The sequence below is a fragment of the Emydura macquarii genome, unplaced genomic scaffold, assembly GCF_026122565.2.
Source record: "Emydura macquarii macquarii isolate MOO-44397 ecotype Brisbane River unplaced genomic scaffold, CSIRO-AGI_Emac_v2 contig_1305, whole genome shotgun sequence".
NCBI classification, from domain to species: domain Eukaryota; kingdom Metazoa; phylum Chordata; order Testudines; family Chelidae; genus Emydura; species Emydura macquarii.
In genome coordinates, this window is record NW_027131442.1 from 1,142,780 (window position 1) to 1,169,815 (window position 27,036).

At 50.8% G+C, this 27,036-nt stretch overlaps 1 protein-coding gene across 7 annotated transcripts in view; it reads left to right on the top strand.

The window, feature by feature from the left end:
• The window catches only part of CTNND1 (catenin delta 1), a 45,974-nt gene extending 19,190 nt beyond the window's left edge, over positions 1-26,784 (top strand). For 2 of the 7 annotated variants that reach the window (XM_067550617.1, XM_067550618.1), the window contains 20 exons: positions 3,817-3,934; positions 4,893-5,189; positions 7,118-7,189; positions 8,280-8,438; positions 8,712-9,244; positions 15,079-15,542; positions 15,628-15,811; positions 16,226-16,343; positions 16,975-17,128; positions 17,508-17,525; positions 17,807-17,875; positions 19,611-19,738; positions 21,521-21,671; positions 21,814-22,006; positions 22,142-22,256; positions 23,214-23,301; positions 23,764-23,811; positions 24,074-24,174; positions 24,475-24,537; positions 24,805-26,784. In XM_067550617.1, the coding sequence (XP_067406718.1) occupies positions 4,995-5,189; positions 7,118-7,189; positions 8,280-8,438; positions 8,712-9,244; positions 15,079-15,542; positions 15,628-15,811; positions 16,226-16,343; positions 16,975-17,128; positions 17,508-17,525; positions 17,807-17,875; positions 19,611-19,738; positions 21,521-21,671; positions 21,814-22,006; positions 22,142-22,256; positions 23,214-23,301; positions 23,764-23,811; positions 24,074-24,174; positions 24,475-24,537; positions 24,805-24,813 (2,862 nt within the window). In that variant the 5' untranslated portion in view covers positions 3,817-3,934; positions 4,893-4,994 and the 3' untranslated portion in view covers positions 24,814-26,784. Of the gene's footprint in view, positions 1-3,816; positions 3,935-4,892; positions 5,190-7,117; positions 7,190-8,279; positions 8,439-8,711; positions 9,245-15,078; positions 15,543-15,627; positions 15,812-16,225; positions 16,344-16,974; positions 17,129-17,507; positions 17,526-17,806; positions 17,876-19,610; positions 19,739-21,520; positions 21,672-21,813; positions 22,007-22,141; positions 22,257-23,213; positions 23,302-23,763; positions 23,812-24,073; positions 24,175-24,474; positions 24,538-24,801 lie in introns of all 7 variants that reach the window. The other 5 variants (XM_067550623.1, XM_067550622.1, XM_067550620.1 and 2 more) reach the window with 4 other exon arrangements.
• Positions 26,785-27,036: the final 252 nt, after the last annotated feature.

A 27,036-nucleotide genomic window follows, 5' to 3' on the forward strand; every position in this document is an offset into this window, starting at 1 on the left:
TCTAGAAATTTCAGCCTCAGAGCTGAATGCTGAATATAGTAGGATGCTGCTATACCAGGGAGTAAATGGAGTCTTCAATTAAAGAGGGTGTGTGTGTAACTGCTACTGCTTAGTACTAATGAAAACCAAGATCTAAAGTCTGCACCGAATGAGACCTTGAAGGAGGCAGTATTCTCTAATGGGTAGGGTCTTACTGTGGGACTTGATCTTTTCCCTGCACTTACTGACCTGCTGGGAGGCCTTGCACTTTGCCTATTTCACTCCCTGTCCTTTGACTTGCCTTTTTTAGGTAGCTCCTGCCCTGATCATCTTATATAATTCAGTGTATATACAGCACCTAGCAAAACAAGGCTCCAAGGTGCTCCTCTGATAAAGGGGTTATTACCCGCCACACTTGGTCTGCTGTGAAGTTCCATGCGCCTCACTCACCTGGAGGAAGATTGTGCATTGTTGCTGATCAGGAGTACTTGTGCCAGTCTGGGCCTGTTTATATCCATTACTCATATATACTTGACAGTCCTGATCTGGTGGACTGAGTGTTTGATGCAATCTGATCCTCAAGGCTGAGCCTGAACAAGTGAACCAAACTGACACTTGGGTTTCTGTGCAGTCTAGAGTGCTGCTTACACAGGTGCACTCCACCCTGAGTAGAGGGAAGCAAAGGCACCATCTGGTTGATTAGTGCTGTCTGGCAGACTGGGAACATGACCTCTACAGTGCTTGCTCTTCCTCTGAGAGGAGGTGGGATCATAGATTTCAGGGTGTGAAAGCCCCATCCCTTTCCCTCAGTGTAGGGGCAGGTCTGACCCTCTTCTGTAGTGATATGTGGGTCACTGTGTGGAAAACATTGGGATTGTAAATTGTACATCTCAAAGATTTTTTTTTTAATCATAAAGGCTTGATTCTGACCAGAGTCTTGGAGAAGCCTGACATAACTAGGTATAACACAGGAATAAGGACGCGATGGGTCTAGAATTGAATTCTTGCCCCTTCTGTTTGTGTCTCACTCCACAAGCTGGACTTAATGTGGAGGAGACAGGAAGGAAATTGCCTCCTTACTGCTACGTTCCCATATCTTGTACATCATACTCCTAACAATTCTGTTCATTGCATTAAGTTAGGAACTAAAAAACAAGATAAATGCTTCTGTAAAAACCAGATTCCCAAAGGGCATGTGCTTACTAAGCGTGTTTTGCGTGATGTTGTACCCCAGATGCCCATCCAGTTGTGCCTAAACTGGCAGCTAGGCAGAAAATTACTATGTCTTTGAGGTACTTAGAGCTGCCTTACCATAGTATTTTGAGCACCTCAATCTTTAATGCTTGCTTCGCAACACTTCTGTGAGGCAGGATGGAGCTATTAGCTGCTCCATGCCTCAATTCCCACCTGTACAATAAAGATAAGTGACTCGCCCAAGATCATACTAGAGCTGTGGCACAGTAGGGACTCGAACACAGGGCTCCCAACTCCTAGGTTAGTGCCCTGACTACTGGACTGTTCTTCCTCTCTAGTTAAAAACTGTCTATTCCACATGGATAACAGGGCTGATAATGCTAAGGGAAATAGGAGTTATCACAAATGTGCTATGAAGAGATGGGAGTAGTTATCTTATTTTTGGGATTGGCTGCAGACCCCTAAATAAATGGTCTTGTGGAAGAGGGTGGCTTTTTCTCAAGAGTGGAGCACAGAGCAAAATTCTGCTCTGGAAACTAACACTGGAGAAGCAGAACAAATAAGGCAAAGGTTCTGGAAATGGCTTTAAGAGAAGCCCTTTTGCTTATCAGATCCAGGGGTGTGACCACAATCAGAATCCTTAGAAGGAGCTAGTTCCATGTGTTTCACTGGCTAGCACCTCAGATCAGTCTTTCGGCCATTAGCTAGTGCAGGGGCGGGAAGGGAGGGAAGGTTCTGTCTGGTCAGCTTCCCTGTCCCCAAGTTTTGGCTTGCAGTGTCTCTAACCACAGGTCTGTGTTCCTAAATGTTGTGATTTTTGTTTTGTTTTTTTCTCTCCCCCTCCCCTTAATACCCCATAAGTGCTGGAGCCCATGGGGCTCATTCCTTGCCCTGGCTTAGAGTTGCAGTGGAAAGTTGCCCGCACCAACCATTTGGGGCTGGCAGGTGGCCTGCAATCACTCCTCTCTGGACAGACTGGGGCCTCTCTCCCACCCCAAAACCACAACCCAGTCTGCATGTGGAAAGGCTCCCTCCTGGAGGAGAGAGTGCTCTCCCATTGAGCAGCAGAGGCTGGGGGGGTGTCCCAATGAGACCATTCTGGCAAGCCATGATAAAACTGTTGTATGCCCCCCTCCTCCTCCCTGAGCTTTGTCCGGCGTTCTGTGCACCCAGGCAGGTGTTGCAGCATCAAGATATGTCTCAAAGGTTTTCTTAATCGGGAAGGCTTGCGACATCAGACTCTTTACACTAAAGCAGAGATCTTGATATTGCGTAATGCTAGTAGCTGGGCTCCTGGTAGTTTCTAGTTCATATACTGGAATCTCCCTCCCCTGGCCAAAGCCCCTAGGTACCTGCAAAACTTATCAGCTTGCTGCATTGCAACCCAACTGGAATAGGATGAGTGCTGGAAGATAAAGCAAACTGACTTGTGTGTTGGGAGAAGAGACAATTGCTGGTGGGATGGGTGTGTGTATTCATATCTGGTCTCTTCTGCACATGCTTAGTATGTGCCCAGCAGCAGAACTGGATTTTTTTATTGGTGAAAGAAGATTACAGGGCGGAGGCCACCAGATGTTAAAATGCAATTCAGACTGTCTCCAAAGCAAATTAAAAATCTCTTGCTGGGCTCAGAGTGCACCCAGCACTCTGTGCTGTAGTGTCTGATACAGTCGCTATCTTGGCTTCAGTTCTGTCTTAAAAGGTCTTTGGATGATGAAGGAATAAGACCTGCTAAAAGGGGGCAAGCCTGATTTGGTTTTACTTGGTCACAAGTGAGATGACTGGAAGGCCTCTGCTTTAGAGATCTGTGCACTGGAGTAACTGGCTTTGCTGTATATTGGAGTCGAGGGGTGTGGGTGGAGCCCAGGGCTGGAATAGCAGGGGCAGTGGGTTGGGATTGAGGGGCATCAGCAGGGGTGTGGGCAGGGCATGCTTTGGGGGTATGAATGCAGCACAGACTCCCTGTCCCTGTGTCTGTTCTTCAAACAGTGCATATATCTTCCTTGTAATGTTGGGTACACAGCCTGCATGTAGCCCACTTTCCAACACTGGTGCCTTACTGGGGAGAGTGGGAAAATAGCCAAGGCAGCTGGTGCGGAGGCCGGACTAGTCCCTGCATGCCTGCCCTCCCTCATGTCTGTCTGTCTAAAACCTGTTAGCAGGCATGCTGAGATGGGTGGCGGAGAGGGGCCCACTTTAGTGCAGGTTTCTCAGGGTTTGTGGGAGCTGATGGTGTCAGTAAAGGGCTAATGTGGCCTGGTGAACTAGTGGGAGTGCATCCCGATGACCATATGAGGTAGTGGAAGCCAGCAACCTGTGGAATTGGGTAAGCGGCACTGGGGCAGGTCTGGTGGAGCCAGTTTGCAGCAGGAGGTAAAGATCTGCTGTGTTGTGTTGGAGGCTGCACTAGGTGCATACAGCTGGCCTTGATGAGCGGCATTCTCTCCTCCCAAGATCATCCTCATCCCTTGCAGAAGCGGGTGGAAATGGTACTTGAAAGTCATATTAAACAGTTCCATGTCCCCTCCCATAATCCCCTTCACCCTGTTCAGATCCAGCCTGTTCTCTACTTCCATCCCTCCTCCCCTTTGTTATGTTCACTGGTTTTATTTTTCCCCCTCCCCGACCCCACTGTCTCCACAGCTCTCTTTTCTCCTGCTTCCTCACTGGTGGTGGCTGGGCTGCTTCTCCCATGATTTTTTGCGTCTAGACCGGCTGTGCTGTGCCTTAGCCAATCAAAACCGACCTTCCTTCCTTACAGGTGTGTATGGAAAAACTTTTAATATTTAATTAAAATCTTGGGTTTTCTCCTCTTTCACTGTTTGTAATTCTCAGCAAATACAGAACATGGGGGTCAGAGGGCTGAGTGACACCTGCCCTTTTAGGATTTAGTGTTAAAGACCCTCTGCACACATTGTCCTAGTGTCCATAGGTCTCACTGGGTTGAGATGCATATTGTCGATTGTGGGAGCCAAACAGGATACTGAATTCTTTCTGGGGCAGGGACCCATTTGGGGAACAGTGTATGGGGGGGGGGAAGGAATAAAACCCTGAAATTGGTTGGGTCTCTCAGCACTCTGCCTCCATCAGGCAGTGAGGTGGGAAGAAGCCACTCACCTTACCAGAGCCAGCACCCACCAAAACTTGGATCAAAACCCACCCTGAAGGGCCTCGACTCACTTGAAGCAGCTCTGGCTGGTGAAAGATCCTAGCATTTCTCTCCATTCCAGCTAGGCTTATCACCACACATCCTGGGACTGTCCCACTCACCCACCAGGAGATGACCTTCCTTCCCCCAAGATTGAGAGAGGGGCATGATGGGAGGCTCCCTTTGAATAAAGCATTACTGGCTCTGGAGACTTCCCTCTGGGTCACTTACACATGCTTCTCTCCTGGTCAAGGTTGGATCCCTTCAGGGGAGGGAAGAGGGGCTGGAGACAGAATTGCCTTGCCCATATAGATCCTATCCTAGTGAGGCCTTCATGAAAGAAGGAAGTCTCATCCCTAGACTTGAGGGTAGGAGCGGCTCAGAGCACAGATCAGGCTTTCCTGCAGGAGGAGGTGACACTGGGCCAGCTGCTGCTCTTCCCTAGGAAGCATGGCAGAATTGACACTTGCTCTTTGTTGCAATGCTGAGAGAACCTGGCCTTGGGGCTGATACTTCATCCGTCTCTTCTGATCTCTTCTCTCCTTCCTTCTCCCAATTGTATGTCGTGAAGTGAGGGGCTCCTCCCCCTTTTTCTCCCCCCTGTCTGAGGCTGGTTCTCTCACACCCCCCGTGCCCTACGCCCTCCCTCCCCCTGTGCGGGGCTCTCATCACCATGGACGACTCGGAAGTGGAGTCAACTGCCAGCATCCTGGCCTCCGTCAAGGAGCAGGAGGCGCAGTTTGAGAAGCTGACCCGGGCACTAGAGGAGGAGCGGCGCCACGTCTCGGCTCAGCTGGAGCGTGTCCGGGTCTCCCCACAGGACGCCAGCCAGACGATGGCCAACGGCACCCTTACCCGCCGGCATCAGGTAAAACCCCCTTGGGAGAGGTGGGCACACGGCTTGGCGGAGCCCTTTCTGTTGCCCCGGCATGTACAGTGGTGGACACGGGAGGAGAGTCTGCCTCCCACCAGAGATGCCCCAGAGTGAAGGGTGTCCCCTGCCCGCTCCCATCTGGCACCCTCACACAGGTATTTTCTCTGCACCTAATGGATTTGAGAAACTGCTGTAAGCACTTACCAGATGCACGGCAGGTCTGGGGGTGTGAGGAGGCATCGCTTGCCCCCTCACTGATGTATGTGGGCGGGGGAGGAGGGGGCATGCATCTGAGCCTAGGATTGGTGTGCAGGGGTGAACATGCATGGGCCAGTCTCCATAATGCTGTAGAGTCCTGAGGTGGATCGGAAGGACAGGTGTAGCCTTGTCCAGAAAATCAGAGGCCTCTGGCCACCTTGCCCCAAAAGCTCTAACTAGTTGAGGCAGGAAGTACTGGCATCTCTGCGGCTCCTGGGGTTCTGGCCTGATAACCCCTCTAGCTTGGTGGCCTGTGTTGCCAATTCCCACCCTGGGGATGTGGCAGGCAGAGTCCAGGAACTCCCACAGGGGCCTGTGAGTGGCACTCTGGTGCAGCAGCAGCTGGGGGGGGGGGGGTTGCTATAGTCCAATCTAGAGCCCATTCTGATATGGCCCCCAGTGTCACAGTATCTGGGCACCTCATAATCGTCAATGTATTTATCAGCCCCTTAGCCTTGCGAGGCAGGCATTGCTGCTGTTACCCCATTGGTATGGATGGAGCTGAGGGTGAGAGACAGAACGGCTTGCCCAGGGTCACGCAGGTGCAGTCTGGTGGAGACCTGGGTTCGATAACCTACTCTGAAGTCCCAGGCTAGCACCTTTAAACACTGGGTAGTCAAATGGGACGGGGCAAGTGCCAGGAAGGAATGAGGGAAGAGTCTGCTGGAATCTCCAGGGCTCTTAACTTGTGCTGCCTGGTGTGGTGGATCTGGCTTCATCTCCTTTCTGTTCTTGTGGCTATTTTACACTCCTTGTCTGTCGCCTTTGATTAAGGGGTAAGAAGTCAAGACCCTCAGTGCCCTGTTTGAAAGGGCCAGTTGGCAGCCGCACTGGCAGCGCTGCACACACAGGGTTTGGTTGTCTGGCTGAGGATACTGGTGCTACTGAGAAACTTCCCAGCTTCCCTTTGAGTTAGAGGAGTGGATTTCTATACTTCAAAGAGGGTGGTGGTTCCTTGGGCAGTAAGTGGGAGGAGGGGGGTGTGTGCATGCACGCGTGAGAGAGAAGATCATAAGGAGTGAAAAGCCATTATGTTCTGTGGTCTGCTTTAGACTCCCCATGCTGTTCCCTCTAATCTCCTTGAGATGCTGGGGTGTGTCATCTGGTGGCCTCTGGCTCCCACATCAAAATAAGATGTGAAGTGTCTTGTCTCTTCTCCCTGTGGTGGACTTGGGGTGTGCATGCACAGGAGGAGACTTGGCCCCTGTGGCAGGAAGTGCATGGAGTTCAGAATAATCTGGTGTGGGATGTCTGGCGGATGGCACACTGGAGATAGTTGCTTACTAATTCTCCTGGGGATGCCCCAGACTGGACTGGGGAACGGCATCTGTCTCCTGCTTGGCTGTGTAGCACAAATCTCGAGGGCACCATGCCCAAACCTTGCCGCTTCTGATAAGGGGTTGAGATCTTGAGGCACTGGATCACCCTGGCTCGTCTTACCACCACTACCTGCTGCTAACCTCTGGGGCACTGGCATTGGCTGCTGCCGAGTCTGGAACTGAGGTTAAGGTGTGAGGCCACTCCACCTTTTGAGGACTGCACTGATGAAGTACTTACCACAAGGTTGGCCTGGCCAGGCCTTTCTCGCTTGGAGGCAAAAGGACGATACACATGGGGTGATGGACTGGGAAGCGTCATAATGTGCTGTTGTGGCTTGTTTTCAGAACGGCCGTTTCCTGGGCGATGCTGACCTGGAGAGGCAGAAATTTCCAGATTTGAAACTCAACGGACCACCGGTAAAGGACCTTCTGGGAGGAATGGGACCCTCTCATGGGGGGTGGGGTGGTACCCCTTGCAGGGGGCCAAGGCCTCAGTTCAGGGGCTCAGGGGCTGCTCTCTCCTCCTTGTGGAGGGGACCCATTTTTCCAGGTGTTAGCTGCAAGGATTCCCCATCCCTCTGTGCTGTGGTGCACGCTTTTATTTGCTGCTCTTGGTGGCTGCAGAGAGGTACCAGGGAAGCCTCTCTCCTCTGGCTAACTGCTTTCAGCAGAAAGTCCTACCCCAAATCCCTTCATCCTGGGCACTCCTCCCATTTCACTTCTAGGGCCTGTGCCCTGGAAGGGTGGGGCTTGGGTTCCAGAATATATCTAACCTGGCCAACCTGTGTGCCAGAGAACTGGGCTCTCCTGTCACCCACGTACATGGGGCTGGGGACAGCAACAGCAGCAAAGAACCAGTCTCCTCCTCTAGCCCAGAGGTTTTCCTTTAAAGTGCGTGCGCGTGTGTGTGTGGGGGGGGGAACTCTAGTAAGGGCTCCTGCTACATCCCTGTAGTTTTGTATCACTCCTTTGCCTTCTAGTCTCATTCAGGATCCAACAGAAAACACACTAGCCCTCCAGGCTCTGTGATCCTTTTATTTCTGTTATGCCCCCCTGACATACACACCAAGCGACACAGATCCCCCTCCCAATAAGGGGCCACGCAGTCTGCCTTCCCCTGCATCAAGGTGAGGAGAGCACCTTGCTCTTGCTTCCCCAGCTAGCCCATTTCTCTCCTCTCCCTGGCCTGGCCATCATAGCCACCAGGCTGCTGCTGCCTACTGTCCCAGCCTAGCGCTGGTGAGAATAGAATGGGGTCTGAGGGGCAAGTGACAGGTGACCTTCTTAGACCTTCTCCGCAACCTACTATTTGGGAAATGCTGCTCTAGCTAGGAGAGAAATCCAGTGGAGACCCCAGCCTCCTTGCCTGGACAAATCGGGGATTTCACTGAAGGTGGTAAGAACCTCTCTTGGTGCAGGTAGGGGTAAGGTCACCCTTCTCTGGTGGGTGGGATTTGGTGGTGGTTGCAATCTGGGATGACTTGAGGTGTCTCTCCCTTTACCCCAGGACCGTAACCGCCACCTGTACAGCACGATCCCCAGGATGCAGGACCCGGGTCAGATTGTGGAGGAGACTTACACCATGGAGGAGGATCCAGAGGGTGCCATGTCAGTTGTCTCAGTGGAGACATCTGATGATGGGACAACTCGGCGCACGGAGACCACGGTGAGGGACGCCAAGGGAAATGGTAGAGTTCTGGCCTGCTCTCCCCAGGAGTTGGTGAGATGGCATATGTACTAAACTCTCTGGGGGTTCTGCGCGTTTCTCTAGCCCCATTAACTGAAACGGGGAGTGGGGGCTACTGCCCAAGAGTGAGGGGCGCATGAGCAGAGCCTGGCAGTCCAGGGCGGAGATAGCAGGGGGGTTGGGCTGATTTAGGGGCATCTGCAACCGTTGCATTTGTGATCTGAGAGCACATCCGTTTGCCCATCTCTGCAGGTGAAGAAGGTGGTGAAGACTGTGACCACGCGGACCGTGCAGCAGGTTCCTGTTGGGCCGGATGGGTTACCTGTGGAGGGTTCTCCCGTCCCCAATAACTACATCCAGACAGTGGACAGGAACTTCCGCAAGAATGGCAACGGTGTACCTGCCGGCTACATGAGCCAGCCTGGCACTGCCACCCTCCCCCGCAACTACCACTACCCTGATGGCTATGGTCGCCCCTATGAAGAAAGCTATCCTGGCAGCGACCACAGCTATGGCAGCCTCTCCCGTGTGACCCGTATCGATGAACGTTACCGTCCCTCCATGGATGGCTACAGGGCCCCCAGCCGTCAAGATGTCTATGGTCCCCAGCCACAGGTGCGGGTAGGTGGGAGCAACGTGGACCTGAACCGCTTTCACCCAGAGCCATACGGGCTGGAGGATGACCAGCGCAGTATTGGCTACGAAGACATGGACTATGGGATGATGCAAGACTACGGCACGGCCAGGCGGGCAGGGACTCCTTCAGACCCCAGGCGGAGACTCAGGTAGGAACAGCAGGTTTTACACATGGTAGCAGACCACTGGTCCTCTGAGTTCTCTCCCCACCCCTTAGTGCTCAGCAGTGGGTGATTCCATCAAAGGTGTGAACCTCCGGAAGGTGCATAGCAATAGCTTCTATATTTGTTGAGGGTGTGATTCTTACTCTTGCCTATCTGGACAGAATTATCATAGCTCTGGCTAGCTAGTTCAGTGGTTCTCAACCTCTGGTCTGTGGATCCCTGGGAGTCTGCAGACCGCCTAAGGCTTCCAAAGGGGTCCACATCTCCATTTGACATTTTTTAGGGTTCTGCAAATGGGGAAAAGGCTGAACTGCTGATCTAGGTGGTGATAAAGTTATGCAGTTACAGCATTTAACCTCCTGCAGCAAGGAGCTCTACAGAGCAATCATGCACTGTCCAGAGGTTTTTGTTCTGCACATACTGTCTGATTATGTGCCCCATTGTTTTGATGTTAGGCAAAGTTTAAGGAAGGGGGGGGAAAAGGACTGATTCGGAGTCTTGGGGCTTCTTGATCTCTTCCCCTTTGCACTGTCAAAATAACCTCCGTCAAACTGGCAGGGTGCCCAAGTCCTGTAAGCCTGGGTCCATTTGGGTAGAACAAAATAATAGTTTGTTAGCAAAGGCTGCATTGTGTATTATGCCTCTGCATCACTGCACAGCAGCACCGAATCTGCTGTTGCTGTGTATTGATGCAAAGACCTGGACCTCATCTCTGTGTAGCGTTGGCTTAAGCTTGTAAGACCACTGAGCTGGGATCCTAGGTTCATAGCACGTGAGGTTTCAGGCTGGAGGAGGATTATTGGACAAGTGGTTCCTGGTTCACCTTGGGGTGTATCCCTCTCCTCCCCGCATCCCACTGAAGGAACACCATGTAGGAGGTTAGGGGACAAACTGTCAAATCAGTCTGACAATAGCAGTTTGGTCCCATAGGCAGTTCAGTCTTTTCCCTAGCTGATTAGCCAAGTGATTCTTTGACTAGATATTCTAGGAGCCTGTAAAAGTCTGTGGCATTGCTGCTCCTGTGACCCTGTAGCACCCTAGGAGGGCTGCTAATGTACTACTACACAGAGTAAACTGAGGTGCCAAGGTGAGGAAGGGCACCAGACAAGAACATCCCAACAGGAAACTATTTCCTGCACCTTGATGCGATCTTAAGTATTTGATGCGCCATCCTGCGCTAGTGTGTAAAATCTGTGGCAAGGCGCTGGCTTTGTCCAAGGGTCTCTGCTGCTTTTAGCTGAGATGCTGTAGGTTCTCACTGCCCGGGTGCTGCTATGTGACTGACTGAGGGGATCTGAGCCCTAAACCTGAACGCTCAGCAAAATTCCTAGCATGCACATTGCTGTAGAGCTGGTCTGTCTTTACAGAGAATGACACTATAAAGGCAGGAGAGGTTAACTGGATGCTGAGCCAGCCATCGTTCTGGGCACTGAAGTCCCTTAGCTCCAGCTCTGGGCTGCCAAGGGGAGTGAATTCTAAACGGGAGAAACCCTGCCACTTAAAGGGCTCAAATTGGCAAGTCTGGAGGATGGACTGGGGATGAGGAATCTCTCCTGAGTAATCTGGTCTGCTTCCTTTTAGGACTCTGGCATTTTGATGCCTTCTTACTTAGACTGAGCAGCAGCCTCTCTTCAATCCAGGTCCCCCTCTCTGTCAGTCTGGGGGTCTGTAAGATCCATACTCAGTGACAGGAAGGATGCAGCCAAGTGTTTTTGGGGTTGCTGCAGCAGCCCCAAAGGGCTCTCAAGCCCACTGGTGGCTTCATGCAGACACCAAAGAGGAAGAGGTGCTAATGAGTTCTGTGGGGGCAGGCTCTGGGGCGAAGAAGCTGTCTCCTAATACACCACCATGGGCTCTTCTCTGGGAAGGACTGAACTCGCTGAAGGGTCGCTCAAAGTCTGTATCCTTGCTCCTGGCAGCCAACCGTCATCTGACTCTGTCATCACTGGTGTGCAAACTGTCTATGACTGCCCTGCCCTTGTCCTCCAGCTTCCCCGCTATGGAATGGGCTCGGTTTTATCCCCAGACTGGCTGATAAGGATCGCAGAAATTCATGGAATCCAAGCATTGTTGGAGTTGGCTCATCACCACAATCTCAATTACCTTTGTCTCATCGCTCCCACTTTTAGGGCTGGTAGCTGGCAAGATTAACAACCCTGAGCTGTTTGTCTTGAGCAAGGGCCTAACCATTACTTGCTTTGAAGCGAGCTTGGCAAGTTGCCCTCCTGAAGGATGTCATTAACAATCCCCTCTCAATGTGCCTAGTGTCTTTACTTGGCTATAATCTGCCATGAAGGACATGGGTCCACCTCGTGTGTCTAGATGCAGCTTGTTAGCATGCACAAAACCTCAGGAGGCGGAACTAAATGAGATGAAAGCATTGTGGAAGATGAATTCTTTCCTCCTTCACTTTCCCATGGAAACGCTTGGCCTGTCCTGAATCAGTTGAAACAAGTTGACCTTTCACTGTAGCAAGAGGCATTCTGAACTGCCAGTGTCCTGATGCAGCCCAGCTTAGGGTGGATGCTTTATACCCAGCTGAACTGGGGTTCACAGATGTAACACTCAAGCAGTACTCTGTCCTGACCACAGCCATGGCATAGGAACAAACGATCTACAGCAGGGGTGTCAAACATCCAGCCCAGGAACCTTTTTGATCTGGCCCGCGTCTGGCCAGTTTTTTGTTTTTTTTTAGACGTGCTGCCGCCCAAAGTGAGGGCATTGGCACTTAAAGAGATTTCTCTGCCTACGGCATTGCTGGTTTAAGAGTCCATGAAATGTCTTAAAGCGTCGATGCCGGATGCAGAAAAATCCCTTAAAGGGGCAATGCACTCAGTCTGGCAACACGGTCCCCCGTGAAATCCCGCCGCTGAAAAGGGCTGATGCTGTGCTGCCGAAAAGGGGAAGATGGCCCGAATTTTTCGGCGGAGGGTAATGCATGGCCCCTGTGAAGTGCAGTTTGAGAATTTGGTCCGTCACCGTCAGCGAGTTTGACATCCCTGGTCTACTGTGTGGCTTGTTACTGGGATCGTCTTGTGGTGCTAGAGCCTCAGCCTTCTGTCACTGACTGACTGCCACGTCAGCCTTGGCCATTTCTGTACGCCCTGTGACACTGAGGTGTTGAGGTGCCATGGTCAGTGGCTGTGGGGTACAGGATTACAGTGTGACCACTGGTGGCAAAGCAGCAAAATCTCCATTGGTGAGTTCTGGCTCCATCAAAATGGCTTCCAAAGTGGCTCATAAACAGAATTGCCACCCCAACAGGAGTAACTGGTCTGACCTGAAGCTTCACCACTGCTCAGACCGTTACTCCTTCTGGCTAATACAGATCTAGCATGGTCGCCAGTGAGTGGAGTCAGAAACACTCGATGATCCATGGTTGTAATATAAGACCTGAATCTCAAACCAACAGCAGCAGACTTGACTGGTGTAGTTGTTGAAGATACCCAGAGCTAGAAGTCTTGGCACTTCTTGTAGCAGACTGCTACTACGTGGAACGGCATTAAGTAGCAGGTGACCTCTGTGCTGCCAGTATTCATACAGTTACTTTCATCCCAAGGAGATATCTACTCCACCCCTGGGAGTGGACACATCTACGCTTGATCAGATGCAAAGAGACAACTACACAATCTGCCAAATACTCCTATAGGCAAAGCTGACCTACAGTACAGGACCTAGCTGGACCTTGTCTAAGCTAGAAAAATTTTGCAGGCATAGCTATACCGGCGAACTCTCCTAGTGTAGGTGCAGCTTATACAGCATGGCATAAAATGGTTTCTGCTGGCATCGCTTACACTAGGTCTCCAAGACACAACTACATTGGCATAAGACTTCTTGCCTGCATAGGTATGTCTATACTAGGGCTTATATTGACATAGCTGTGCTGCTATGTTTCAGGACTGGCCGACACTGCTATCCAGAGGTCTTGGTAAAACACCTGTGGGCACTGCATTGTATGGGTATTGCACATGCAAGGCATTTTAAGCAGCATCTTCTTGCAACCACTTTCTTAAGACTGGATTTACTTTTAAGCCAGGCTTCTGACCTCTGCAGTCCAAGTCACAAGCATGTGAAGCTTTTGTCCAGGGTGAGGGGTTTTTTGACAGACAAAAATACCTTTTTGTGTTCTGATGGTAAAAGGGCAGGCAAGCAGGATATTTTTGTGCCTGGGATGGTAAATTTAATTGCAACATTTTAGGGATTGAAACAAACCTGACGCAGTTGAAGGAGTTAACAGAATGGACTCATCAGCATATGTGCCATTTTCTTTCTCTATCAGCATCTTGCAAGGAGTAACGGTAGGACTGGTCAGTATTGCTCCGGATGACTTAGGGCTCTATTTTGCTAGGCACCATACCTACAGCAGACAGCCCCTGCCTCCGAGCATGCAGTCCTAAATGGACAACTAAAAGGGTGAGAGAAGTCTTGTTCCTCCACTCTACAGAAGAGGGGTAGCCTAGATGTGAAGAGACTTGGCCAGAGTGACCGTGTTTGGCAGGACTGGGAACTGATGTGAGATCTCCAGAGTACCAGCCAGTGCTGTAACCACAAAGCTGACATTCCTATAGGCTTTTCCCTTGCTAATTCTCACGCAGTAACTTTGTATTGCATTAGCGCCTAGGTTAGGATCAGAGCCCCATTCTGTTCAGGGAGAACGTTTGCTTTGTAAGTCTCCCCCACCCCAGGTGGGGATTTGAAATGTGAAATTAGTTACATGAAAATATCTGTCCACATTTGGCTTCTCGGCGCACTTTGTCAAGAAACCTAAGCTGTGCCTGTTAGTATATTCATAATCACTGTGTAGTGACTCCTGGCAAATGGAGGAAGTGAATGTCTTGATGCAGCATCAGTGTTGCACTTTATTATGTCCCATAGGAAGTATGTGCCCTTGAAATCTGACCCAGGTACATAATAGGAGTCTGTACCCACTTAATGACTCTGTGTAATATTCCTCTTTGCACAAAACACTTAGAACCAGCCTGATCCAGCTCTGGAGAATGCTCAATGGGAGTGATCTTTCCCTAGGGTGGGGAGAGCAGGCTTGATGATCTAATAAATTGTTTCCGGCTCTAATTTCTCTGGATTTACATTAGAGGTGCCAGTTTGCCCTCTTGTGGGTAGAGGCTGGAACTGTTCAGGAGAGCCACCTTAAGGCAGAGCTGCTGCTAGTGATCCTAGGGTTGCTGAGGATAATCTTGAGACATGCTAATGTAGCGCACAGAAGCAGCAACTGAGATCAGGGCCCCATTGTGTCAGGTGCTGTAAGCACAGTAAGATGCTGCCCCAATCTGTCTAGTTTGTTTAAAGGGCAGAGAAGAAAGAGGAGCTGCCATTGCTCTGGACAGTGCATCCCACTATCGTACATTTCTCTGTCCAGGCAAAGGAAGGTGTTCCTGTCACATGGCTTGGGGTTGAGGGGCTGGGGTGGGAGGGAAGATGTGTGGAACTGGCTGGCCACAGTACAGCTCCTAGCAGACTGATGTAGGTATGACAGAAACCCACATCTGGCCCCCTTCACTGGAATTGTCATGGAGAAGGTTCATGGTAGAAGCCAAGAACCATGAAGACTGAATTGTCCTTCTGGAGAGGAGGAAAGGGACTCTCTAGTCTAGGGAGCCTGGGTGCGGAGATGCCGATGCTACCTTTGCAGAGGCCTACAGTTTCTAGAGTTGTCAGTCCTAGTCTCAAAATGCAACTTCTTTTGGTAACCTCTCTGGTTCTGCTGTTTCCAGTGCTAGGAGCTGGAGACTGAAGTCTGCTCTTCTTCATGGAGCTCGTGCTCTGTTCCTCTTTCTAACTCTGTCCCCTCCTCTCTGCAGGAGTTATGAGGACATGCTGGTGGATGACGTGGCCCCTGACCAGTACTACTGGGCCCCACTGGCCCAGCATGAGCGGGGCAGCCTGGCGAGCCTGGACAGCCTGCGGAAGGGAGGGCCCTTGCCAGCCAACTGGCGCCAGCCAGAGCTGCCTGAGGTGATTGCCATGCTGAGCTTTCGGCTAGATGCAGTGAAGTCTAATGCGGCGGCCTACCTGCAGCACCTGTGCTACCGCAACGACAAGGTGAAGACGGAGGTGCGCAAGCTGAAGGGCATCCCGGTGCTGGTGGGGCTCCTGGACCACCCCAAGAAGGAGGTGCACTACGGGGCCTGCGGGGCGCTCAAAAACATCTCCTTTGGCCGAGACCAGGACAACAAGATTGCCATCAAGAACTGCGATGGCGTCCCTGCCCTGGTGCGGCTGCTGCGCAAGGCCCGTGACATGGACCTCACTGAGGTCATCACAGGTAATGGGCAGGCTGGGAATGGCTGCCAGGGGAGGGGGGCCTGTGCAGAGCCTTGATCTCACCAGATGCGTTTGCTCCGTCTCAGGGACGTTGTGGAATCTCTCCTCTCATGACTCGATAAAGATGGCCATCGTGGACCACGCACTGCACGCCCTCACTGATGAAGTCATCATCCCGCGCTCCGGCTGGGAAAGAGAGCCTAACGAGGACTCCAAACCACGCCACATAGAGTGGGAGTCGGTGCTCACCAACACGGCTGGCTGCCTTAGGTATGCGGGAGAGGTGACGGGAAGGTGGCGTCTGTGCCTGGGGCACCTCGAGCTGAGCTTTTTGCTGTAACTGGAATTCCCCTCCCACCCTAGGGAGAAGGATGGTTTCTTCTTCACCTTAGCTCTTTGGGGAAAGGGGGATTCCTAGCCTGGGCATCTGGATGACAGATGCAGAACTCCGTGGTGGTGCTGGTGATGGGAAGGTATTGATTTCCTTCTCTGATGCACGATGGATCCCTCATGTGCCTCTTATGGCTTTTCTAGCTCAGTCCTTCTCTAAGTCCAGGAGGGTCTTGGGTGGTTCAGCTTGTTGGAGAGGTTAGGAGCACGGTTAGGGAGCCATCTAGTCTGTCTCTCATTCTGAAGTGCTGCCATTACGTCCGTCTCACCCTTCCACGTGCTCTTCCCCTCTAGAAATGTGAGCTCTGAGCGGAGTGAGGCTCGTCGGAAACTGCGCGAGTGTGAAGGGTTGGTGGATGCCCTGATATACATTGTCCAGTCAGAGATTGGCCAGAAAGACTGCGACAGCAAGGTAAAGGAGAAATACTGTTCCTATCTCCAATAGTTGGGAGCATGCTGCAGGGCCAGCACAGAACCTGTGCTGACATCTGGTTCTGCTTTTTGTTCCTGCTGGTGCCTGTAGGAAGAGATGTTGTTCTGACCTGTCTTCAGTCACTGCTTCTCCTTCCTGTGACTCTCCTCCCTCCTTTTCAGCATCCGCTCTCTTCGAGGGAAGGAGAGATTCTGGAGCTACCTGATGTTTTGACGGGTGTGGGGGGACTGAGTTTCAGAATGAGTTTTGAAGCCTGGATTGAGCACAAAGATAAGGCTGCTCTGAATTAATGGTATCCAAACTCTGGTCCATGGGCTGATCACCAGCAGGCTACAGAGCCCTTGGTGCCCGCAGAACAAAGTACATTCTGAGGATCAAGCAGCAGGGTGAGAGATCTGAAGTTTGGGAAGAGAGGTCAATGATGAAATAGTCTTAAGCAGTGGCCAAAAGTGTGGAAGCGCTGCAGAGCTACTGCCTTAAGCCAAACCGTTGCTACATCCTCTTGTGACCCTTGAACCTTCACCCTCCCTTATGGCTCTGAAGTATCAGGTGATCAGTAAGCTAGGTGTGTCATTGTGAATGACTCTGCCTTCTCTACTCCCCCTCTTAGCTGGTGGAGAACTGTGTCTGCCTGCTGCGGAATCTATCGTACCAAGTCCACCGTGAGATCCCACACGCCGAGCGCTATCAGGAGACACCCCTTAACCCTTCCAATAACACTGGGCCTCATGCTGCCAGCTGTTTTGGTGCCAAGAAAGGCAAAGGTATGATAGGCAACCTCTTTCATTCCTGTCTTAGTCGGGAGAAAAATGAAGCTGCTTATCATGCTCAAACAGTCTCTAGCAAGAAGACTAAATCACTGCTTTTCCCAAGACTTCTCGTAACAGCAGTGAGACTGCCCTATCCGCATCTGCGTCTCTAGCCCTTGAGGTTCAAGGCCTTGTGGTGGGTTGATGTGCTGTGTTGTCAGGAAGGTGACTGAAGAATCTCCACTAACTCCAGGCCTTTCCCATCTCCTGTTTTATTTTTTTTATTTTTTTCTCCATTCTGCTTGCTTTCCTGCCAAACCACCCTGCGATCCTGTTGGCATCTATCCTCTCCTGCTTCTTCTCTCTCCTGTCCTTTTGTTCGCTTCGCCAATAGACGAGTGGTTCTCCAGAGGTGAGTACGCTCTTGTCTGGTTTTCCCCCCCCCTTACATGGTGGTGATTTATTGGGTTCTGTCTTCTGTCCCCTTCCCAGTGAGTGCATGTGGGGCAGATGTTCTGGCATTGGCTAAGGAATATGCTCTCTATAGGAGATGCCCACATGATCCCAACAGCACCTCTGGGTTTTGTTCTGATTAGTGAGAGAATTGGAGCAAGTGGAATGAGGAGTTGAGCTGGGAGGAGGTGGAATAAGCCATGCTAATACCTTGTATTCACTCCTCTTATTCATTTGAAGGTAAAAAACCTCTAGAAGATCCTGGTGCTGATATAGTGGACTTTCCCAAAAGAACAAGCCCTGCAAAAGGTATACTTCCAGGTGTATTTGCTCTACCTTCTCTCCTCCCCCAGCTCCTGGTGATTTTATCTGAGTCCATTAAATAGAAGCTAGTTAAATCAAGACTTATTTTATGAGGGGTGGAGATTCAGACAACTCATTTCACTAAAGTAAATGCTGCCTAATGCAGTATAAGAGGGAGGATGGTGCAGTGGTCAGGGCACTGGCTTAGGACTTAGATTCAGTTTCTTGCTGTCATGCTGTGGCCTTGGGAAAGTCACTTACCCTAAACACCCCTGTGAGGCAGGGGAGTGCTGTTATCCCTTGTACAGATTGGGAACTGAGGCTAAGTACACTAAAGATTGAAGTGCTTGGATACTACAGTGATTTGGGGTGTGTGTGGGAGAGTAGATAGTCACCATGGGTGACTGGAGCCACGTGATCTAGGTAAAGTAAGGCCATGACAAAGGTATAACTGTATAGTCAAGTATCTAGCAGCTACTGTTAATTTTAACTTTCCTGCTGTGCAAAACAGTGCATGGTGGTGTTGGCAAACATCCTTGATTCTTTTGAAACCAGGAAGGCTCTGTGCATATTACACATTTGTAAAACAAATAGTGAGTGTTAAACTCCAGAAGCTCCAGGCATTCAGAATTAGAACTGGCTGGGAAAGGTACAGGGTTTGAAACCCACAGAGTGAAAACTGTCTGTTTGAAAATTCAAAGAGCTTTGTTCAAAAATCTGCAATATATTCAGTTTCTAACCTGTTTTTGGCTGTTCCTTGTTCCTCATTGAAAAATGGGGAGTGGAGAAGAAACAAACCTAAAAACTCTCTCTCCATTTTTGACACCAGTGAGAACATTCAGAAACCACTTCTTCTTTTAGAAACTTGGCCTTTCAAAAAGGCTATTTTTAAAAATGATTTTTTCAAATGGAACTCTGCTACCCCTACTCCAAAAAAGGAATATGTGCTCAGGAGACTCTGTACCCTAATCAAACACTGGGCAGATGACTTTTTCAGTAAAGCACTTTGCAGAACTGGAAACCAAACCTTTTTTTCTTCCTGCATTGTGGAAGGGTCACCTGGATGACACTGCAAACCCCAGTGCTTCCAGCTGATCTAGTTTTGAAGACCTGTTCTGAGCTAGTACAGTTGTGGCTGTGCATGGAACGCTGGTGAAGTGTCCTTGGCGTGCTCGTGTGTAGGCGGGAAAGGCTTCTGTAAACATTACAGTTGTTTGAACTAGTTCACTAGGTGCCAAGAGGCTCCCCTGGTGATGAGACTTGAGTCACCCCTCTTCTCCCTGTATTAAGCTTTCAGACACTGCTGTGGTTGGCTTCTGTGACCATTACCATGCCTAAATCTGGCCTGGCCTGGTGTAAGAGGACAGGCTTAAAGGGGCACTCCGCATTGAATGCCAAACCTTACCCTTTATTAGTAATCTTAGTTGCTAAAATATTTTAAAATCTAAGTGCTCTGCTGCTTGAACTGCAGTCACACCACTTCATTGCCTGAAGTAACTATCTGGGCTAGTGTTGGAGTGCCAGCCACAGTGTTGTGCTGTCTGGGTTTCCAGTGCTGTGGAACAATGAGACAATTGGTTAAAAACTAAATCTGGTTTATATACTTCTAGTCACATGGGGAGGGGGGAGGCAAAACATACACCTGATGTCTATTGTCTAACCTACTTTGATAGGCCATTGCTTATGCTTGCCTGCTTAACCCTGATAACTGCTACCTGCCACTCCCGGTCTCTCTCTCTAGGGTATGAGCTCCTCTTCCAACCAGAAGTAGTCCGGATATATATCTCACTGTTGAAGGAGAGCAAGACCCCTGCTGTCCTAGAGGCCTCAGCAGGAGCCATCCAGAATCTGTGTGCTGGTCGCTGGACGGTGAGTCGCCTCCAAGGAGAGAGAGCCTGGGAATCCTCTCTTAAAAAGGGAGAGAATGAAGTCTTGGTGCTGAGTGGGGCTAGGGCACATCAGAAATGATGGCTCACCCATCCAGTACTGGCAAAAGCATAAGGGATCCAGGCACCACGGTCTTGTTTCCCCACGTGGTATCCTGGCAACTAAATTGAGATGACTCAAAATAGAGGACTTGGAAGAAACTATCTAACTTGAGTGTCAAACTCCTAGTTCTCATCTCTGCTCTGCACAGTGTAACTGGTGCTTTCCAGCATTACAAGCAAAGCTGCTGTAGGAACAGTGTCCCACTCCCAGACTCATTACTGTGACCAATCCCAAGTCAAGATCGTGCTAATCTCAGGGAGAGAAGCTAACTCTAATTCTAGCGCACATCCCCTTGCCCCTTCCCAGAGCCTTGCCTGGGCACTCTGTCAGCATAAATGCCAATGAGTCCTATTCTGTCCAACATCTTCAAGCGTCCGTGCCCTAGACATCAACTCTCTGTATTGCTGGTGTCCAATAGAACTGGTCACACAAGCTGGTGGTGGGTTCTCTGGCCACTTGCTGTAGTAGGAGAGACACAGGAGATGTGACAGTGTTACATTGCAGGGAAGACCAGGAGCCCTTATTTCTCTGTCCCACGAAGGGATGCTTGGTGTTTAATCTGAGTCCCTCTGCTGTCAATCAGATGCTGAAGGCCAGCTAAACCAGTTATCTGTGCCTTGCAGTGGCATCTTGCATGTGCTATGCAAGCTGTCTGAATAACATGGCTTATGGGCCCTATGTTCTTGGGGGAGCCTCTGAACATTGACCCTCAATTCAACAGCAATTTTCTCTAGTCAAGGGTTGAGTTGCCAACAACTGCTTAATGAAATTCTAACTGCATAGTGATTGTACTCTTGGCTGAGAAACTCTGGGATAGGAACTGTTCCTTGCCACATTTGTACCCTGCCTGGCGCAATGGATTCCTGAGTTGGTTGCGGCTTCTGCCGTGCTCCTGCAATACAAATGTCAGGCAGTGGTCTCCCTAGTGAAGTGTCCTGTCTCTGATGTGGTGAGGCCAGCTGCTTCAGATGAAAGTGCAAGAAATACTATAATGGACAATTCTAATGGCTGGCCCCATGGGCAGTTTCTTCCTGACCCTGGGCAGGGAGTCCATGGCATAGGCTCTGAAGCATGACTTGTAATTACTGGGGAAAGAGTGGTACCTGCCACACAGCTCTGGTTCCCTAGATGTGGCTTAATAAGTGGATAATTTGAGCTATTTAAGTCAAAGTGAAATCTGGTCTCTGTGCTGTTTTTTAATTTGAGGGACTCCTATACTACTAGTTTACAGATGGGGTTACCGAAGTCTCTCTGCTGTGATGTGTTCAGCCATTATATAAGCACCTCATTCATTCTCCTGAATGAGAATTGCCTCCTTGCCCAAATTATGCCGTGGACAGCCTGAGGCATAAAGATCAGCCAGAAACTGCTCACCAGATGGGGTCAGGGAAACCTTCCCCACTTCTCTTCTGCTGTAGTGTTGTATTGATTGGGCTGTCTGGGAGCGCTGCTTGCTTTGGTAGCATCTAGTGCTTGGCTGTTCAAAATCAGACTACTTGGGCGGGATGATTCTCATGGTGTCGTGGGGGAATGGCTCAGTGAAAGTATGTGTGGAGCTGGCTGCCAGCACTGGAGATGGAAGGTATAATGCTGTCAGGTTGGGAGTCCCTCCAGCTGCCTTCCCTTGTAACCCCTTGGCACCGGGCTCTCTTCCCCCTGCAGTATGGCCGGTACATCCGTTCAGCGCTGCGCCAGGAGAAAGGGCTCTCTGCTATCGCTGATCTCCTGACCCACGACAGCGAGCGAGTGGTGAAAGCAGCATCCGGAGCCCTGCGCAACCTGGCCGTGGATTCCCGCAACAAAGAGCTGATAGGTAAGAGCTGTGGAGGTAATGCCTGCTCTGTAGCTGTTTCTCCTCCTCCTGCATGGCTTCCCCCAATTTTTTTGGTTGCTCTGAGTTCCTCATGCCATCTGATCCATTTGTAACTTGACACACCCATCTGTCCCTCTACCAGGTAAACACGCCATCCCCAACCTAGTGAAGAACCTGCCAGGTGGGCAGCAGACCCCAGCCAAGAACCTGTCCGAGGACACGGTGGTGTCGATCCTGAACACCATCAATGAGGTCATTGTGGACAACCTGGAGGCCGCAAAAAAACTGCGGGAGACTCAGGGCATTGAGAAGCTGGTGCTCATCAACAAATCAGGGTAGGTGTGCGGCCGGGGAATCTTGCCTAAGACTTCCTGCCCCTTCCCTCCCCTCTAGCCTCTTCATGTCTGACTCAGAGGGGATTGGGTATTACCCTGCATTGTGTCTTCATGTCTTAGTCTTACTCTTTCCAGGAACCGATCCGAGAGGGAGGTCCGAGCTGCTGCCCTTGTCTTGCAGACGATTTGGGGGTATAAGGAACTGCGGAAGCCGCTGGAGAAGGAAGGATGGAAGAAATCTGACTTCCAGGTACCTGAGGGGGCCAGTGGGGGTCATTGGCTTTCAGAGGGTGGTGGAGAGACCAGGCTTCTGTTGGAGGAGGGGAACTTGCTGGAGCTTGTAGCATGTTTCTAATAATGCTTCATGTTCAGACTCTCCTTTCCTGTTGCTGATGAGCAGCTGCCAGTCTCCCGAACACAAGCTGGCCCTGCCTTCCTGGTGACCCCTGGTAGTCCTCTTCCTTGTGCTGGGTCAGAAATTCAGCTGTGTTGTATGAAATCCTGGGGACGGAGGCAGTCCTGTGGCTAAGGTGCTGGCCTAGGACTATGGACATCTGGGTTTGGTCCCTGGTTCTCCCTGTGTGACCTGCCAAGTCATGTGGGGCCAGGTACTTGGAGGCCAGCAACTCCCTTTCTCAGTGCAGCTGGGGAGGATTCTGGTTTTAAATAGACAGTGATGGGTGCTGAGCTGACTGGAAAATCTGGCTGTTTCTCTAGGAATGGATCTCTAAAATTCAGGCTTTAATCCTGTCTCAGATTCCTGTTTGACAGATGGGATGGGCATGTCCTGCCTCTCATGGGGCTTCACTATTTAGTGTGAGGATCCCACATCCATATGCAAGTTCCTAGATGACTCTAAACATCCCCCTGGATAGGCTGCTATTCTAACAACTCCTTGTCAAAGGATCAACATGCAAATAAACTTGTTTCCCAGGCCAAAGACTTTCTTCCACTGAACATTGAACATCTCCTGTCCAGTGAGCGATTAGGATTGCTGTGTATGTGCCATTGCCCTGCCTTCCCTGGGACGAGCTTGACCTCTCTTCAGGCCTTCTGAACCTAGAGGGCAGAACACTTGGATCAGTCCAGATTTTGATGTTGCTCAACACCTGGGTTTCTTGGTGTGGAAGGCTAAGGGACTCATGTTTGTTTGTAGCAACTGGGGTGTGTGGGGTCATGGATGTTACAGGCCTCTCTCCTGTTTCAGGTGAATCTAAACAATGCCTCTCGAAACCAGGGCAGTAATTCATTTGATGACAGCACCTTGCCACTCATTGACCGGAACCAAAAAACAGGTATGTCACTCTGCTCGCTATACACAGCCGTGCGGCGCTCCCGCATCTGGGAGAGGGAGAAAGATGCCTGCTGACCCGGCATATTCAGATTGCTTCAGTCCCTCTTGCTGCAAATGCCAGTGTGTTGTCTGGGGGAGTTAGTGGGCTCCCTGTGTTCCAAGAGCTGCCTCTACGCCTCTCTCTCCTGGACTTCTCTGAGTTGTGCTTGCTCAGCACCTGAGTGAGTCTGTGCTCCAAACGTAACACTCCATGGGTTAGACTGAGAATTTAGCTAGTGTTCATAAAGGACCTGTAGCAGCTTGCATTGGGTTTGTGAGCCAGTCGATTTCACCCCAAGCTCAGGTAATTCTTGCCTCCCCAGGGTGAGCCCCAACAATGAGCCAGCGATCTGCTACCTGAGGGTTGCCTGGCTGGGTATCTGAGAGGCCTGGTGTCTGAAACTCCCATCCCCTCTCTCTCTAGATAAGAAATCCTCCCGAGAGGAGATCCAGATGAGCAACATGGGACCAGGTAGGAAACTGGCAGCTGGCTCATGGCACGGACGCGCAGACAAGAGTACATGGGGAGTTGTGGGAGGAGAGGAGTCTGCGTCTGCCTAGAGTATCTCCTGCTACTTAAATCAGCCAACAATGTGGGAGAGGAAGGGCATGTGTTAAAGGGTCAGGAAAGTCCTATTTTAAATAGCTGTTGGCCTCATGAAGCCAGTAATGCTGCTCTAAGCTCCCGGCTGCTGGTTGGAGGGGTCTCTCACTTGTCCTGTGTCCTGCTCCAGACAACAACTACTCCACGCTGGAAGAAAGAGACCACAACAGGACCCTAGAACGATCTGGAGACTTGGGCGATATGGAGCCGCTGAAGGGAGGGCCGCTGATGGTAAGACCTGCTACCCCTCTAGAGCTTCGTTAGTCCCTCTGCTACCTCTGTTGTTCTCTTGAAACCCAGAAACCTGGGGTGGGTAGGGAAGGGAAGGCTCTGGACCTAGGTGGTCGGGACAGGCTACTGGAAAGACACTTGTTGGCCTCCGTGCTGGAAGGAGCCATGGCGAAGACCCAGCCTTTGTAATGTGACTCTACTTTTCTGCTCTACCCCATCTGCTGCCTGGACAGTCAATGTCGTCCCTCTCCCCCCTTTCTGTGTCTTGCATCCTTCCCCATTAACAACATGTGTCTGCAGCAGGAGGAAGGGGAGGAATTTCTGCCTGAGGAGGAGGATGATCCATTGGCTTATCCCCCTATGGTATGTCCCAGACTCCTTCTGAGTCTCCCACTCATGTATACCAGGAAGCTGGAGGATAACTTCCTTGGGCAATTGGGTGGTGCTTGGCCAATGAAATCATACTCTGTTCCAGATCCCAATCACTTGCTGATTCGTGACCATAATCTACCTTGATTTTTTTTTTTTTTTTGGCTTGGTGTGCATTGTGCTCCTGCTTGACTCCTCCTCCTCTTTCTTCCTAGTGCTGACCTGTTCTCCTCTCGCGCTCTCTCTCTCTCTCCACAGCAGAAGATCTAGTCTCCTCCCTGCCTCCGCTCAGTTTGGATTTATAGTATGATATATACAACTCTTTGTGGTGGAATGGACTGATTTACCTTACTCTTGCTGGACTGTTTGTGCCAACTACCCAGCCAAATGATTGGCCCTCTGCACCCCTTCTGCCTGGAGTTGGTGCATCTGGACAGGGCCCCCTCACTCCCTTCTGTAGATGGCTGCACCTCGATCCTTGGACGCCTTTATCTTTCCTTCCAAGAGCAACTTCTGCAGACCAAATACTTCTGATGGATCTCACTGGAGCTACTAAGGCAGGCTCTTCAAGAACTCTTCCTCTGACACCACAATCTCCTGCAGTGCTGACAGTGCAAGGTGGATCTCAGTGGAGCCCTGTGGTACTGGGACTACTTTTCCTTTAAGAGACATCAGCTGTGCTTGTAGAGGTGGGGGTCAAAGGCCGCCACCTCCTTCTCTTAGCCTATAGAATATATTTTTGTGTGTGATCACTTTGCAACAAAGGATGCTGGGAATCCTGGAACATTCCAGGTGGTGGTGATGTGATGGGTGGGGTGGGGACGGGCAGTTGCTAGGAGGGGGAAATCACGATACTCGTGTCTCATGATTGATTGTGTTTGGATGCTTCTGGGGGGATGTCTGTCCTGAGCTCACTTCTGTTTGCTTGGCCTATCCCCTCTTATGTGGGCGAGGAGGGTGTGTAAATGGAGGTGGGAGAGTGGGGATTGAATCACTTGGCTTTCCACTCTCGAGTGGGCCTGGGGGTGTGTTTGTGCAGACGGGTTGTTCGGGAGGTATTTGAGAGGGGAGGCAGTGGCGAGGGAGAAGATCCTGGTAAGTAGCAGGGGCAGGGCTGGTTCTCAGATGGGAAGAGGATGTGGGGGTTTTCTTTAAGAGATGCAGTTTCATTAGCTGTCCGAAGTCCGAGAGGTGCTGTGGCTAGGATGGATTGCGAGGGGCATTGGCAGGAAGGGAAAACTGTAACTACTATTCCTGTCCCATACACATTGGGGGGGGGGGGGAAGCAGCAGTCAGTGTCTGTCGGTCTCTCGACACGTGCCTTTCTTTACCACTGTGAAACAGTTTCTTCTGACTCGCAGGCTCTCTTGCCCCTTAAAAGAGGAGTGTTTTGGAGTCAAGGGTGGGGGCTCTGGTCTCGGTCAGTTCCTGCTCTCCCTGTCACTTGGGGTTCTGGCATTACTTAATTGATGCCCGCCCTGGATTGCAAGGGATAGCTGGCATCCCAGGAATGTTTTGGCTGGGCGGGAGGGTAAATCAGGGCTCATCTGTCCTACCTAAATCCTCGGTGGGGTGGGGTGGGGAAGGAAGAGCAGTATCAATGTAATGTAATGGGACTGCCTGCTGAGACCAGGAAGCTTCAAGGACTCCAGTGGGAACACAAGTGGTCTTGGCCGCCTCACCCCATTCAAGCAGGTGGAAGGGGAAACCCTGGGTGCTCTGATGAAGGGGGTGTGTCTTCACCTCCCCATGGAAGATGTTCCTAGCCCCTCTCCTGCACAGAGTGCAACTGGAAGCCTCCCCTTAAGGCCACAAACTGGACCTGGGTTGCTCTAGTCTTGGGTGCTCAAATGGGATTCTCATTTCCTCCACTGTACAAGGGGGGAAGCTGTGGCCTGGGAGATCGCTGTGCCTCTCTAACCCCACCTCTGCTGCTTCCAGCCTCCTTCCCTTGGGGAAGGGACTGAAGTACAAATCCAAGCTCTTTCTGGGGTCTAACTCTTTTATGTATGTAAAACACTAATTCCTTTTTTAATTCCAGATGAACCAAAAACTCCTCCTTTTCCCCATAGACTGCTTTAGCGCCTGCAGCGGGGAACCAATAACTGACCATTCTTGCTCTTCTCTGCACCCCTTATGCTGGGGTATGGGGAACCTGTTTTGTCTGATTCTTGCGCGTGCTCTTGTAATGCTTTTAAAACAAAATGATTTTTTTATATAAATAAAAAGTTTTTAAAAGTGTGTCTGGGGAAAATGGAGTTGCTTTTTCAGAACTGGCTTGAGGCTTGTGCCAGGGTAGGGCAAATCAGCATGGGGCCTGATCTCTGGTAGGGGCAAGGAGTTGATCTAATCTTATCAACCACCCCTTTCCCCCATTACATTTGGCTGAGGTGCTCAGATACCCCAAAACAGCATGAGTTCTGTGGCATCTTAAAGACTAACAAATTTATTTGGGCATCAGCTTTCGTGGGCAGAAACCCACTTCGTCGGATG